The 14,795-nt window shown below is 37.7% G+C and overlaps 1 protein-coding gene across 2 annotated transcripts in view; it reads left to right on the plus strand.

The window, feature by feature from the left end:
• The window catches only part of LOC132834429 (monoacylglycerol lipase ABHD2-like), a 104,133-nt gene extending 92,641 nt beyond the window's left edge, over positions 1–11,492 (plus strand). For both annotated transcript variants that reach the window (XM_060853366.1, XM_060853367.1), the window contains exon 10: positions 643–11,492. In XM_060853366.1, the coding sequence (XP_060709349.1) occupies positions 643–845 (203 nt within the window). In that variant the 3' untranslated portion in view covers positions 846–11,492. The remainder of the gene's footprint in view (positions 1–642) is intronic.
• The last annotated feature ends 3,303 nt before the right edge of the window (positions 11,493–14,795 follow it).

Below are 14,795 nucleotides of genomic sequence, written 5' to 3' on the forward strand. Positions count from 1 at the left end.
TCATGAGCTAAAACAAGTTTATAATTGAATAAAAATGTTTTGTAGATTATCACAGTTTCAGATGAATCAGATGCATTAATTAAATAGCTGTGCAAAGCGTATGTTTTGTTTAATTAGTATAAATTGAATTTTTAAGTGCATCTTTAACCAGATTGCAACTTCCGACTGTATGTGGCGTGGATGTCAAAACAAGGTCTCACTGTGACCTTGTCTAACATGCACACTTTTAGGTCAGTGGATATTGATCAAGAACTTTTGGCTTATTTCTTGCCCCCAGTCCAGTCCTGTTATGCCTTCTCTGACTCTCACTTTCACCCTTTGCATGCTCCCTCTCTTCCTCAGTAGTTGGTCAGTGAGGCTAGTTGTAGCAGCTTTACCCATCCTTAGACTGAGGCCAATCAATTCAACTTCAATAATCTTTCAGTGTGGCTCCATTCTTCACTAAGTGAAGTTGACATACTTCACTTACCAACTGAACTATCAAGGAAATTATAGATTTGATATGAAGTTTTTATGGTTCTTTATATGCACAAAGAATCAAGATTGCATTTCTTTGAACGAGCAAATATTAATGTTTACTGATGTACATTCAGTTCTTTGAATAGCTGGCAATTTATAACTACGTTCTCTTTTTTTCCTCAGAGAAAAAAGAAAACGTCATGTTTGTGTTAACTCTACATGGTGGCCACCTTGGATTCTTTGAAGGAGCAGTACTCTTCCCAAAACCTTTAACTTGGATGGATAAGCTTATAATAGAATACACAAATGCCATCTGTCACTGGGAGAAAAACAAGCCCCATTGTACGGCATCTGGAGACCAGAGCTGCTCAGACTACAGCGATTAACCTTTGCACAAATCCTGTGTGTCAAAACTCTGATCATTTAGCCCTTATCATTATTACATTCCTGACCTGGGTTTGACTACCTTAAAACTAATCCCTGCTATTAATGTAGTTCAACCAGCAGAATCAGACTCTTTTATCACAAAGGTTTAAATATGATTGCAAGGTCCTTTTCTATGCCTATCTCCACCAAAAGCAACTTGGAGCACACACAAATTGATGACTCACTATGTTTGCACAACAGCGTAGTGATGAGACGGGGGACAACAGTTACTCTTACCAAGGAATAGCTGATATCAGTAGGTTTGGAGCAAATGAGCTACATATAGGGTTTCCAGAAGTCAAACGTGTCTTTGCAAGAGCTCATTTGTTTAAAAAAAAATTGTGCCTTCTATTACATTTTTTTAATTTATGACAAAAGGTGTTTATTTTTCTGCCCTACCAAGAGATTCAGTTTTGGTCATTTGATCAGACTAAGTGCAGCAAAGTGTTTGAGTTTTAAAAAATAAATACATTTGCAAAGAGAAGACTTTCTCTGGTTTTTGTCTTTTTAGAGAAACAGAATTTAGAACTCTCACTTGGAAGTATGGTTGGGGGAACTCTTGCGACATCATTTTAGTACTTCTGTTTGCCCCTCTGGGAAAGGTACTCCAGGTAGACATTGTAAACATCCTGTTCAGCTGTGTTTTGGAAATCTTGAGGATTAGGTGGGACTTGAACTTGAGCTTTCTGGCTCAACAGTAGGGACACTACCACTGCATCACAAGAGCTGTCTATATGTATTCCAGAAACAATATTAAGCTGGATGATCTGCAGGTGTGGTGCAAGTTGCCTCTGGAATGAGTCTCAAATCTGAGTGTTTGCATTGACTTAGTATTTACTACTGTGGTGCTTGATCACCACTATTTTAGCTTTTCAAAGCAGATACAATGGAATGTCTATGGAGATAACTTTGCAAAAAAAAACCAAGTAATTTCCACTTAAATCCATGTATTTCTACTTGTTTTTTTTTCCAAAAATGGAAGGTGCAACTGACCCATGAGCATAAATTTGGACTTGATCTGCACTTATTTGAAAATCATTTTAAAAATGTTTTTTTACTCTGGTTATAAATGCTGACCTGTGTCGCGATCATTCCACTGAGAACCTGATACATTCTCAGCCATTCCAGCAAATGCAAAGTTAGTTCGGCCCAACCACTCCACACCGACCCTCCGAAGAGTAATCCACCCAGACCCATTTCCCTCTGACTAATTGACCTAATACCATGGGGCAATTTGGCATGGTTAATTCATCTAACCTGCACATCTTTGGACTGTGGGAGGAAACCGGAGCACCTGGAGGAAACCCAGGCAGACACAGAAAGTGCAAGCTCCACACAGACAGTCACCGGAGGCTGTAATCGAACGTGGGACCCTGGTGCTGTGAGGCAACAGTGCTAGTCACTGTGCTGCATTTGTGCCACACAGATGAAAATTGGGAAGCCATTGTTCATCAACTTGTGGTCCATCTCTTTCCATTCCTTCATTACCCATTCCAAGAACAATTGTGTTCTATTCAGCCAATGACAGTGGATGAGTATATTTTGTTCAGCATCCAATTATGACTTGGAGTTCCAATGCTTCCTCAATAGGATATTGGTGAGAGAGTCAACTTAGCTCATATCAAAGATTCTCAAGTTAAAACTTTAATTTAACAGTTTCTGTAGAGCTGTTATGAAATCAGTGTATCTTAAAAGAAAAACTAACCAGCTAGTGTTAGCAGAAATAATTATCCCTTTTGAGTGATGTACATCAGCATGAGAATAGCCAGGTTCCATTTTTCTTTTAAACAAATTGATGTCTGTTCTATACTGATTTTATTTAACTCTCACCAGTCCTATTGACACTTGAATCAAAAGATTGCTGCCTCTGGAAGTTGAAACTAAGCTGTACACAATTCCATTCTCCAGGTGTGATTTTCCCTTGACTCAGTACTGGTCAATTTTGCAGTGAGGAAACCCAAGCCCTGTGCATAATTGTGATTATTGACAGGAAAGGCTGAAATCCAGTCGAAGCTAATTTACATTTTTAAATTATTGTCTCCTGCAAAATTGTTTCACAAATTCTGTCAGCTATTCTAATGGTAATTTAATTTGAGTATATTTTATAGTAACGAAAGTATGCAATTGATGCTGTATCCAGTATTTTTTTTTTGTCATGTCGAATGAACCACAGTTTCGTCAAGTTAGTAGTTACTAAACTGAAGACAGTTGAGTGCATTTGTATTTAGTCACTATCAGCATGCCAGCAGCAGTCTTTATGGCACAGGGTCTCTTTGACTAAGTTCAAAATATATATATAATGCTCCACTGTTGCTGCTGCTTCCAACTTGAGAAGGAAACTCATTCATTTGAATCTCTGTTTTAAGATTTGAGAACTGATTGATTCTCAGTCCCTGGTTTTCAAGGCTGTCGGCTTAGCCTTATAAGATTGTATAACATTGTGCAAGCAAACATCTGTTTATAAATGCATTAGTTAATGCTATTGCTGTGTATGAGGAATCTAGGAAAGGCGAGGGAAAGAATTGATAACTGAAAAGCTTTTAGCATTATTGTTAGAATTGCTAATACCACAAAAAAATCTAATCAGGTGATGAGTGCCTTGAAAACTGTTAAGTATAGGTAGTATACAGTTGACATCCAGACAGCCAGCTCCTGATAGAATAATAGATTTCTACCTGTCTGTGTATCCGAGTGATGAATGATTAACATTTACAATCTGAATTTTACCTGCTTGAAAATATAACTTGTGCAAATAGTGGGCCCCCATCGCATTATGAAATTATTACAATTCTCAACATTTATCAGCCATTTAACAATTTTTATTTGATGTTTTCTACTTAAAAGAAGGAAAACAGTAGTTTTAAAATGCTGTAGTCAGACTTCAGTCCCTAGAATATCTTGGGGTGCCCTTGGTCTGCTGATGATTAGATTAGATTAGATTAGATTACTTACAGTGTGGAAACAGGCCCTTCGGCCCAACAAGTCCACACCGACCCGCCAAAGCGCAACCCACCCATACCCCTACATTTACCCCTAACCTAACACTACGGGCAATTTAGCATGGCCAATTCACCTGACCCGCACATCTTTGGACTGTGGGAGGAAACCTGAGCACCCGGAGGAAACCCACGCAGGCACGGGGAGAACGTGCAAACTCCACACAGTCAGTCGCCTGAGGCGGGAATTGAACCCAGGTCCCTGGCGCTGTGAGGCAGCAGTGCTAACCACTGTGCCACCGTGATGCTTGGCTTTCTTTTCGGTGTGACATTTAATGGATGCCTCTTCTCATTTTTACTTATTCCATCAATCCCACTGTCTGTAATGAAGACCAAAGACAACGTAACTCCATTATCTCACGATTAGCAGTTTCATTATCAAATCTACGTCTGAATGATGTGCTGGAGAAGTAGGATATGATGATAAGATCTGAACTTTAGGACATTTGTAATTTGAATAGCTTTTTGTACATGGTATGTATTTAGGAATAGCACTTAAGGTTTATGTTATGATTTGGAGATGCCGGTGTTGGACTGGGGCAGAGGTGGGGAACCTTTTCATGTTGGAAGGCCGCATTATGTTAGTTATAATCCAATAAGGCCGCATCCAAGAAACTTCAATTATATATTCTTCAAAGTTCATATTATTTTGTAAAAATCTAACTACTATGTACTAACTAACTTTAAAAAATGAAAAAAAAAGTTAATTCTAAAGTTAACTAACCTTTTAATGACTTTGTGACTGCTTTTTGTAGGAAAGCATTTGAATATTTGGTTGCAGCATGGAGGTCTGCAGTTTTAGCTGATCCTCTAGATGGGTATCTGTCATTTCTGACCTTAAGGGCGTCTTGATTTTGGATAAGTAGGAGAACGTAGATTCGCAGCAATAAGTGGTTGAAAAGCATTTTTCGTGCATGTTGCAAAATTTGGATTCATTAAAAAGGCCACACACAGTGGCCTAGAAGGCCGCATGTGGTTTTAAGGGGGTTTTGAGGTTCCCCACCCTGGACTGGGTTGTACAAAGTTAAAAATCACACAACACCAGGTTACAGTCCAATGGGTTTAATTGGAGGCACACTAGCTTTCAGAGTGACGCTCCTTCATCAGGTGATAGTGGAGGACACAATTGTAAGGCATAGAATTTATAGCAAACATTTAGTGTGATGTAACTGAAATTATACATTGAAAAATACCTTGTGTGTCTGTTGAGTCTTTCATCTGTTCACATACCATGGTAGTTTCACTTCTTTCATGTGTAAATCACAAAACTGTTTTTTTAAAAAATACATTCTCAGGTTAATTGTAACAATTGGTGTTAGCCAGAGAATATGTTGAAGGTGTCAACCCCCATGTTCTCTGTCTGTGCCATAATGTTTAGACTGATTTTAATCTAAAAAGTGAGATCAGTGTTTTACATGAATTCATCCAGTTTTTGAGCAAAGTACAATGTAACTCTGCAAGTACGAATTCACCCCACAAAATGTGTGTGCATGTCTGTGTGTCTGTCTGGGTTGGGGGTTGTGAGAGAGTGTGTATATATGTGTGTAGTGAGTGTAGAGTGTCTTAAGTCTGTGAGGGGGTTGCACATGTGAGAGTGCATGTGTGTCTGGGGTGGGGGTTTGAGAGTGTGTGTGTACGCAGAAGTGTAGAGTCATCTAAGTCTCTGAGAGGAGATGCCTGTGGGAGGGTGTGTGTGTGTGTCTGTGTATAGGAGTGCCTGTGTGTATGTGCATGCGTGTGTGTGTGTGTGTGTAGGAGTGACTGTGTGTATATGTATAGTGCAATAGTGGTCACCTGTAATGTGACATGAACCCAAGGTCCCGGTTGAGGCCTTCCCTATGGGTATGGAACTTAGCTATCAGCCTCTGCTCGGCCACTTTTCGCTGCTGCCTGTCCTGAAGTCTGCCTTGGAGGATGGTCACCCGAAGGTCCAAGGTTGAATGTCCTGCACCAACTCGGAGGAAACACTCCTGCCTGTTGAAGGTTTATATTGGCACTGCAAAGAGTATTTTGGCAAATTTTAGGCTAGGCAAAATGATGTTTAGATGCTGTTTGCATTTGAATAACCTACTTATGCAAGATCTGTTTTTCCAAGTCTCCTTGACAAAGTTTAGGATAATAAGAAAGAGAGTTTAATTTAATGTTAGTTGGGTAAAGGTCCTTCAACTTCATTTCCTGTGCTCGGTTCAGCTGCAAATCATTTCTGTGCTGCAGAGCAATAAATGGCATTCAAACATCAAGCATTGACATTCAATTTGTAAATATGAATGCAATGACAGCATGACTTAGGAGCAGTTTGACTAGTTGAGACTAATGTCAACAATGTTGCATAGGTATTATCTCGGCCAGTCTGAGAACTTTTTCTAATAATTGGGCAACTAGATGAGGTTTTTTAAGAAACAGTAAAATAAATGCTGTCTTTCCTTTGTTACTTTGTGTTTTTGACTTTGAACATTTCACTGCAACACATTTTAGTCTCTGTTACACGGGTTAAAAGTTGCACGCTGAATACCTTGTAATAGGAATTTTCTTATTTTCACTGCATGTTGGAGGATGAAATGCAATAGATCATGGACGTACACTGGTAATTTTATTTTGTTTTGGTGAGGTTTTGTCTAATATTGCTATATTCATGATTGAACGAGCAATTTGGCCTTTATATTAAGAATACTGAGTTAATTATTTGAAACAATTTTTTTATTAAAAGCTTTTTTCACAGTTGCAATATCCTCATTGGCTTCAACATTTCACCATTGCACTGTGTTTGGAACTGCAATTCGAAGGTGCAGTCTGTAGGTGCACTTTACTGTTTTTTAAGAAGTTAGACCTGTCAAAAACTGTGTTGTTAGGAGACCTCAAAAGTTAGATACAAAGTGAATGAGAGTTTTGCCTGTCTTTGACTAGCCTGCCAATGCAAGATCGTTATTTTGAAACTTGTTGCTAAAGATTAGAGGCAAGGAGTTGAGTTGTTCTTTTATAACAAATGTCTGTCTTTAGGACAGTAGAACTGTCATACACTTGTCAATGATATATAATATTGATCTTTTTAAATCTTGTGATTTTAAAAGCCAGATAAAGATGCCCCTAAAATCCCAATTATATATAGAAGTGCATGTGCGATCTTGGGGCAGTTTGAAGAATTTTGAGCGTTAAGGGTGGCATGGTGCCTCCGTGGTTAGCACTGCAGTGTCACAGCACCAGGGACTGGGAATCGATTCCAGCCTCGGGCGATTGTGTGGAGTTTGCACATTCTCCCTGTGCCTGCGTGGGTGCATCGGTTTTCTCCCACAGTCCAAGAGATGTGCAGGTCAGGTGAATTGGCCATAGTGTTAGGTGCATTAGTTAGGGTAAAAATAGGGTGGGGGAATGGGTCTGAGTGGGTTACTCTTCGGAAAATTGGTGTGGGTGTTTTGAGCTGAAAGGCTTGTTTCCACACTGTAGGGAATCTAATCTAAACAAGCACTTTAGTATAAATGTGCTTTTACCAAATAAATCCCAATTTAAGCACAGCAGTACTGTCTAGTTCCCATTTGTGGTAATGACTGGAGTCTTGCTTAGAACTTTCAGTTATTGAACAAGATATCAGTGATTTTGTTCCTTACTCTAGTGAATATTTAATTTTCAACTTCCTCTCTGTTCTGTTAATATTGGTAGCAAACTTTATTTATAAATGAAACTAAGGTAAAACTAAAAATATTATTCACATAAATTAGTTTTTAAAACGACTGCATCAGTCCATGAATACCATTAGTTATGGAGGATTTGCCCTCTGGCAGATGTAGCACTAACATAATATAAAGCTGGTTTTAAAATCTCAATACATAAATATGCTCCAACTAGTTTCAAGAGAAGTTTAATAGTAGAATACATCTTTGTTAACTTTGAAGTCCTGGCCAGAGGGTCTTCATTCTAAACGCTTATTTTAATTAAGTTTTAACAAATAATAAAGCTTAGATTTGATTGGAATTTGTAAGCCAACATGGGATGCAGTGTCAAGATATCATGTGAATCTAGCTGAAGAGAATGTCCAATTAATTCTTTTTTTTTATCTTTTGTGCCTTTGCCCACTTTACTACAATAAATAAGGGAAAGTATTTTTAGCTATCTGTGTATCAGACCATCAATTATAACTATAAAGCAGAAACCCAAAATACATTCTATGCCTTATAATGGTTTGTAGTGTACTGAGAACTTCACTGTCACTCCTATCCTAATGTCTTTTGCACTTCCCTTTTAGATGTCCACATGCCAACCAAATTAATTCTGCATCTTGATAAAAGCATAATTTATCGATGATGTGCCCTTCTGTTTGGATAATGTTGTATACTGTGTTTCCGTTTCTGCTAGGGCAATTGCAATTTCTAAGATCACATCAGAAAATGTAATTTTACTGCAGTTATTTAAAAGCAGCAACACATTCTTGTTGAGCAATGTGAAAGTTATAGAGTAATCCAGGTTAACTTATAATATTCAACAATCTTTTGTTAACCACTAATATTCTATGAAAGTGTCACTACCCTTTAACATTTTTGAAATGTTATTAAGGTAAGTAGGACTAATACCTGCACTATTTGGCGCTAACCTAATATTGTGGAAAAGCATGGTTTTAGCAAGGTTCCATATTAACTGCTATTTGTTTTGATTTGTGTTCACAAACAAGCTGTGTTTTTATAGAACAGCTAAACATAATTCATTATGGGAGAAGAATTTTGAGTTATTTTTGAGGTATGATGGCAAATTTGTGTTTCTTCCTTCTCGAGAATAATCTGGTTATTATTGATAAGTGTAAATTTCTGATAATAGAATTTTTAAATATTTCTTTCTCTCCCTTCCATCTATGCACTTATACTGTGGGCTAAGTTTGCAGAAATTGCACACAAATGATTTTAATACACCCTTTCAGTCTTCTATTTGCTGAGATTATTGTTGAATCATATTCTATTTCTTTTGGTTCTTATTGTTCAGTGTGATGAAAGCAAATCTAAAAATGCACCAGGCGATGCATTGACGTTGAATTGTTGCACTCCAGTAATGATTATGTTTTGTAATTTTGTTCCATAGATTCCAATTTGCCTTTCTTGAGAAAATATCATTTGTTTCTATATAAATTTGTTTTTCTGGTTATAGAATAGAAGTTCAAAAAAAATGTACTGAAGATGTAGAATTCCAGAAACTGAAAAATCCTACAAGCATTTAGTAGAAAGCAAGGACATTTTAGTAGTGCCTTTCGTGTTCTCAGAATGTTCCCAAAGCATTTCACAACATGTGAAGTACCTAAAGTGTGATAACTGGCTGCTGTGTTGCTCTGTATTATGATAATTTCTGTACAGCAATGTCCCACATTTGCCATGATCTATTTTTAGTAATATTGATTGAAGGATAAATATTGATCAAGCAAGAGAACTTCCCCATCACCCACTTCAAGTAATCCCATGGGAATTTTTATTCACAATCGAGAGGAAATTTAGCGATCTCAATGAATTCAATCCACTAAAAATTTTTTTGCCTAATTTTTTGACAAAGTGAAATACTCCTTATAGTTTAGCAATGCCATCATAAGAGGAAGAATTTCCCACAATAGTGAACACTTCTAACATACTTCCTCTTTGAGTTACAAGTATAACCTATACACAACTTCAGAATTTGCATTTGTTCAGCATACACCAATGAAAACCATATTCATCTCTGGATATGGATAGGTTTTAAATTTTGTAGGATTGAAAGTAAAATTTATGAATGGCAAAAATTGATCAATAAAAGCATGATGTGCATATCACCTGTGTCAGCATTGGGGCATCCTCATTTTCAGCTGGTTACCAGTAGTTGTGTATTTCCAATATTTTATTTGCTTTAATGTTGGAAGCATTTTCTATAAATAATTGTAAGCCTCTTCTATTGAGAGTTGACTGGTTTGTATCAAAATTCCCTTCACTTGACCATGAATGACAGCTTTCCAATGAAGAAATTTTCCCTCTCTGGGCAAGATTTGAACCCAGGTGTTTGCATAGGTAACAGGTTTTGTTCCTTGTTCCTATTTATAAATGTCATCTTTAAGACAAATCTGAACTATGTTTTATCATACTGTTAAAATTTCTATCCTGGAATATTAGGACAGAATTAGAAGAGAAGTGTCTTGATTCTTTCTATTTCGCAAACTGTTCACTGCCAAGTGCATTTCTCCAGACAGAAGGATGCAAGACTGAGCCCCAACATAATGTCCTGGCAAACACTATGCCTGGGGCAGCATTGGCAATTTTTGGCATAGACACAGATGGAATCCAATTGAAAGTGCAGTTCATAACTGGGTTTACAAATGACTATTTAGAAGCACTGAGCGGGGGCCAGATGCCGTTCCTCAATGGAATCATTAGAGAGTCATCGCCACTAAATAGCAACAGGTTTAGGACAAGCAGATAGACTTTGGGGCCTGCTTGTATCTTTATTGCTATATTTGTTTCTAGGCCTGAGGACACGAAACTGGGGTGCAATATAAAAAGGAAGCAGTGCCCTTTGACCTACCTTGTGTTTGTTTAGGAAATGTTCCTTCTATTTGACCGTGAAACCCATGCAACTGAAAAAAGCAATTCAAGTGATTGGACTGCCCTGAAGTTTGACCTTGTGCCTTTGTAATGATAGTCTATTCATGCTAAAAGGCATTCACTCAAGAATGAAGTTGAGAAATGTTAATGGAAGTGTTGCAGCCTTTTACAAACTAGCAGCGTAAATCTGTTTCTTTGTCATCCTGTGCATAGCAATGTGTAATCTAATGAGAAGTTACTTGTTTTTTGCTTTCTCTTGTGGCTCTTGCAGTAGTTTTAACCAAGTTTCTTGAAGGAGTAGAGGTCATGTTTGCAAGATTCACACAATTTCAATGGATGGCTCCATTTCATTTCACACTTTGACACTTGCACAACATTTCTGACTATCCATACATCAGATGGAGTATGTAAATAGACAGCCTTGAAACAGCGCTAAGGATGATTAATACCAGAGTGCCAATGATCAGATCCTGAACAAAACCATGCATGTAAAAAGGACCTTCGAGAGGGATCACGTGTTAGAGAGGTGATTGGGTGATCATAATCTTGGAGGCCTGAATGTACAAAGTACCAGTACAATTATAATACAAATAAAATGGAAAGTAACTGGACTAAGGAATGAAAGACAGGATAAGGGTGCAGAACAGATGGCTTTTGAATATGCACATCTGTTCAGTTAAAAGTTTGTAGGCATATGAGAAGGCAAAAATTCTATGTACGGAAATTATCATGTTTCCAATTTATCCAGAATAAAACAGTTGCAACCCTGTTTGCAATAGTTGGGCGTCTTCATTGCATCCATTGGATAGACACACCTCATGCTAATGAGAATGCGCTTTTGGAGTGTTGATATTGGAAACCTTTAACAAACTCACAGGCCCAGTGCCCTGTTTGATCTGTCATTCCAGGAGAATCAAACTGTCAAGTACTACAAAATCAATAGGAATTACAGCAAGAAGCAACTAGCAATGCAATGTTCCAAACATCACAATGTTTACCTACATGTGAAATAGAATTTTGTTCTTTGTGTTGATTTCTAAGCAATTTGCTTATGGACTTGTATGGAATTGTGCAATGTATTTAAATAGTTACATTTCAACTATTTTCTTTATTGCATTAAAATTGTTGTAGAATTTTATAGATTTTATTTGAATTTGTGGGTTTGATTTTCAGTTGTTGAAATAAACATGGTAAATCTGATGAGAAACATGAATGTCTCCGTGTTCCTCCTTGTTTAGTAGATTTACCCGCATAGTGTATAAGGCATTAATTCGATTCCAGTTTGAAGTGCTAAAGTGGAAGACCCCCAAGAAACATGTTTTGTGATGCTGCTGCTTTGCCAGTTTGGGCCTAAGTGAGGTTGCTGGTTTAAAAAGGGGAAAGACACAGCATATGTATCACCCTCCAGATTTTCCAAACCACTCTGCAGCCAGTGAGAAGGAGTTCCCTTTTTTATAAAAGGTACTGTTACAAATCCAGTTTTCACACAGTAAGATTACACAAACAGCAATGTAACAAAGAGTAAGTGGCTTTTGAGATGCTGGTTGAGGAGATAAATATTGGCAAGGCAATGTGGGAGAACTCTACTGTTTGAAAATATCCACTTTAGAAGACAGGTGGAACTTTGCTTCATGCAAGCTGGTAAATCATTTCAATTCTGACAAAACGGGATATTCTCAGGAGTGAAGAAGTATTTTGAATCCTTATCGTTTTACTTGGAGAAGAGTGTGTAACCATCAAGCTTTAACTAATAACTCTGCAAATTAGTTGTGACAGACATTTAGTTTATCATGCAAAGTATTAACTGAGGCTAATCAACAGTTCCACAATTTTAAGGTTGGAGATTGTATTCCACTAACTTGATTCCTTATAAAGCATGTAACATATAGGCAGTAAGTGCAGTCAAGGGGAAAACGTGCAATGAAGCATTATAAAGTGTGTTTTGATTTTTTTAAAGTTTCTACAGATATTGAATAAAGTCAGCACTTCCCAACTTGAAAAATTTGGACTTAATGATGACTCCAATGTCAAATTACATGCTTTCCATCTCTGAAGAGAGCAGCATCAGTGATATTTAAAGAACTGACAGTTGATGCAAGATACGTTCAGTGAAGCAACATCTGCAATAAGGTGGATCACTGAAGTCCTTCCAATCCATTGTTATTTCTGACTGCAACAACGGCAGCTCTGCTAGACTGCAAATATCTTTAACGAAGCAAGAGACCCAACAAAGTGAGCAATTCCACCTGTGTTGATATTGGCTCCTCATAAATTCCAGCTACAGCCAAGTAACCTTCAATTATCAAGTTACAGACTGTATGCCTTATAATTATGAGGGATGGAATTAAAAACATGAGAAAAATAGGTTTGTGAAAAATGCTTTCATTTTGACCAATTCCCTTGCCCTAGATTCCAGAGAAGTAAATGTTATGCATTTTGTTTTTCTATGGTTAGATTTTCTTGCTTCCTTTTTCCCTTGACGATTACTACCTCCTCCAAAAGAAAATTGAATGAATGGTAACTTCTCATGGAATATTGAAACTGTAGCTTTGTCGGTGAACTTGCAATATTTCACAAGCAGCAGATCTTTGGATTTGCAGAGATGAAATTTATTTCTTTCAGATTATTTTTAAGACAGGTCATTATTCCTGCTATACTGTGGTTTGGACATTGCACCAGGACAGATGGAAATTAGGATTTGACAGATGTGAAACTCCCAAATTGAAGGCCTAACACTGTAGGGAAGTGCAGAGCTGTTGGACAGAAATCAAAATGGTAATGACAATGATCCTTGGACCTGTTTTTGAGATAGTATCTTTTTCACTCTGCCTCAAATGTCATTGCACGACCCTGCCTATTGGTTGTTGGTATAATGGAGGCAAAGAATAGAAAAATGAGACTGTGTTTTCAAACCTCAAACTCATAGACAGCTCTTGGCTTAAAACTTAAGTTTAAGTCAACAATGACCGAGGGGTCCTGATTACAACCTGAAGGTCTGCACGCAGGATTGTTTATAAATGATCCTCTGAGTCAATAGACACAAAATAACTTGATCCATTCATACAGAAGCCACTTCCTTCCATTTGGCTCAGAGAATCATTAACAAACAAACCTTGATGCAGACCTTCAGGTTGTAATCAGGGCATCTTACCCCTCCACCACCCCAGCCCCCCAACTATTGCTTCCATGTATCAAAGTTTGGTGTCCCTATTACCTTCTTAAAGGGAGGTATTAATTAAGCTACATAGAGGCTGCAAGTTATTGAGGTTGGATGTTTTCCTTTTTCTTCACCCTAGAACTGACATGAACCTTTTTTTTCCTCATTACTTACCAAAACAAGACCTGTAGAAGAAAAATCAGTCTGTCTTACAGTAATAACTAACAATATTTCAAACATTGCTATTCTAAAATTTTGTCTTTTAAAGCTTGTTTGGAATTTCTATTGTTGCCATGAAGATGCCAAGTTTGACAGTGTACACAACTGTTTTGTTGTGCAATTGCATCAAACGGGGACACAACCAAGAAAACTTTATCTTACAAAGGATGCCTTATGATCCAGGTGGAGATAGATCACATCTGAGACAGGTAAGTTCATGACTGATGCAAAGGAAGCTCCAGTGCAAAAGGTCGTCATCAATATATAATTTTATCACTGCTTGTGTTGACTTAAGACTGATCAAATCATGTACGTACCATTCATAATGTACAACAATGAAGGATTCTAATCTAGCTATTTAAGGGAGAGTTATCTTTGGCTGGTTCCTGATCCCCTTCCCAAAATAAAAAAAATTCCAAAATATCTATTTAATCCAACAACCAAAGCTATTTATGAAAAGATTTGAGTGGTGACCATTCCGATGCTCCAAATCTCAATGTTTCTGTGCCAGATTTTATCAATAACTCTCCTATTATAAAACACGATCCTATGTGCAATGTGGCAGAGGATCAGCCAATAAAGTAAGCTATGTTTATGACATGGGTTTGAATAATTTTCCATTCCTGTTACGTGGTCCCAGACCAGAAGCCACTGTCATTTTGGCTTCTGTGCTGTTGCTTGCCAGTTTAGCATGAGCACAAAACTGATCCCTATGCTATCCAGACGTTTCATTACCTGGCTAGGTAATATCATCAGTGGCGACCTCCAAGTAAAGCGAAGCTGTTGTTTCCTGCTTTCTATTTGTCCTGGACGGGGTTCCTGGGGTTTGTGGTGATGTCATTTCCTGTTCGTTTTCTGAGTGGTTGATAGATGGCATCTAGATCTATGTGTTTGTTTATGGCATTGTGGTTGGAGTGCCAGGCCTCTAGGAATTCTCTGGCATGTCTTTGCTTAGCCTGTCCCAGGATAGATGTGTTGTCCCAGTCGAAATGTTTTTTT

The sequence above is a fragment of the Hemiscyllium ocellatum genome, chromosome 39 (genome assembly GCF_020745735.1).
Source record: "Hemiscyllium ocellatum isolate sHemOce1 chromosome 39, sHemOce1.pat.X.cur, whole genome shotgun sequence".
Lineage (NCBI taxonomy): Eukaryota > Metazoa > Chordata > Chondrichthyes > Orectolobiformes > Hemiscylliidae > Hemiscyllium > Hemiscyllium ocellatum.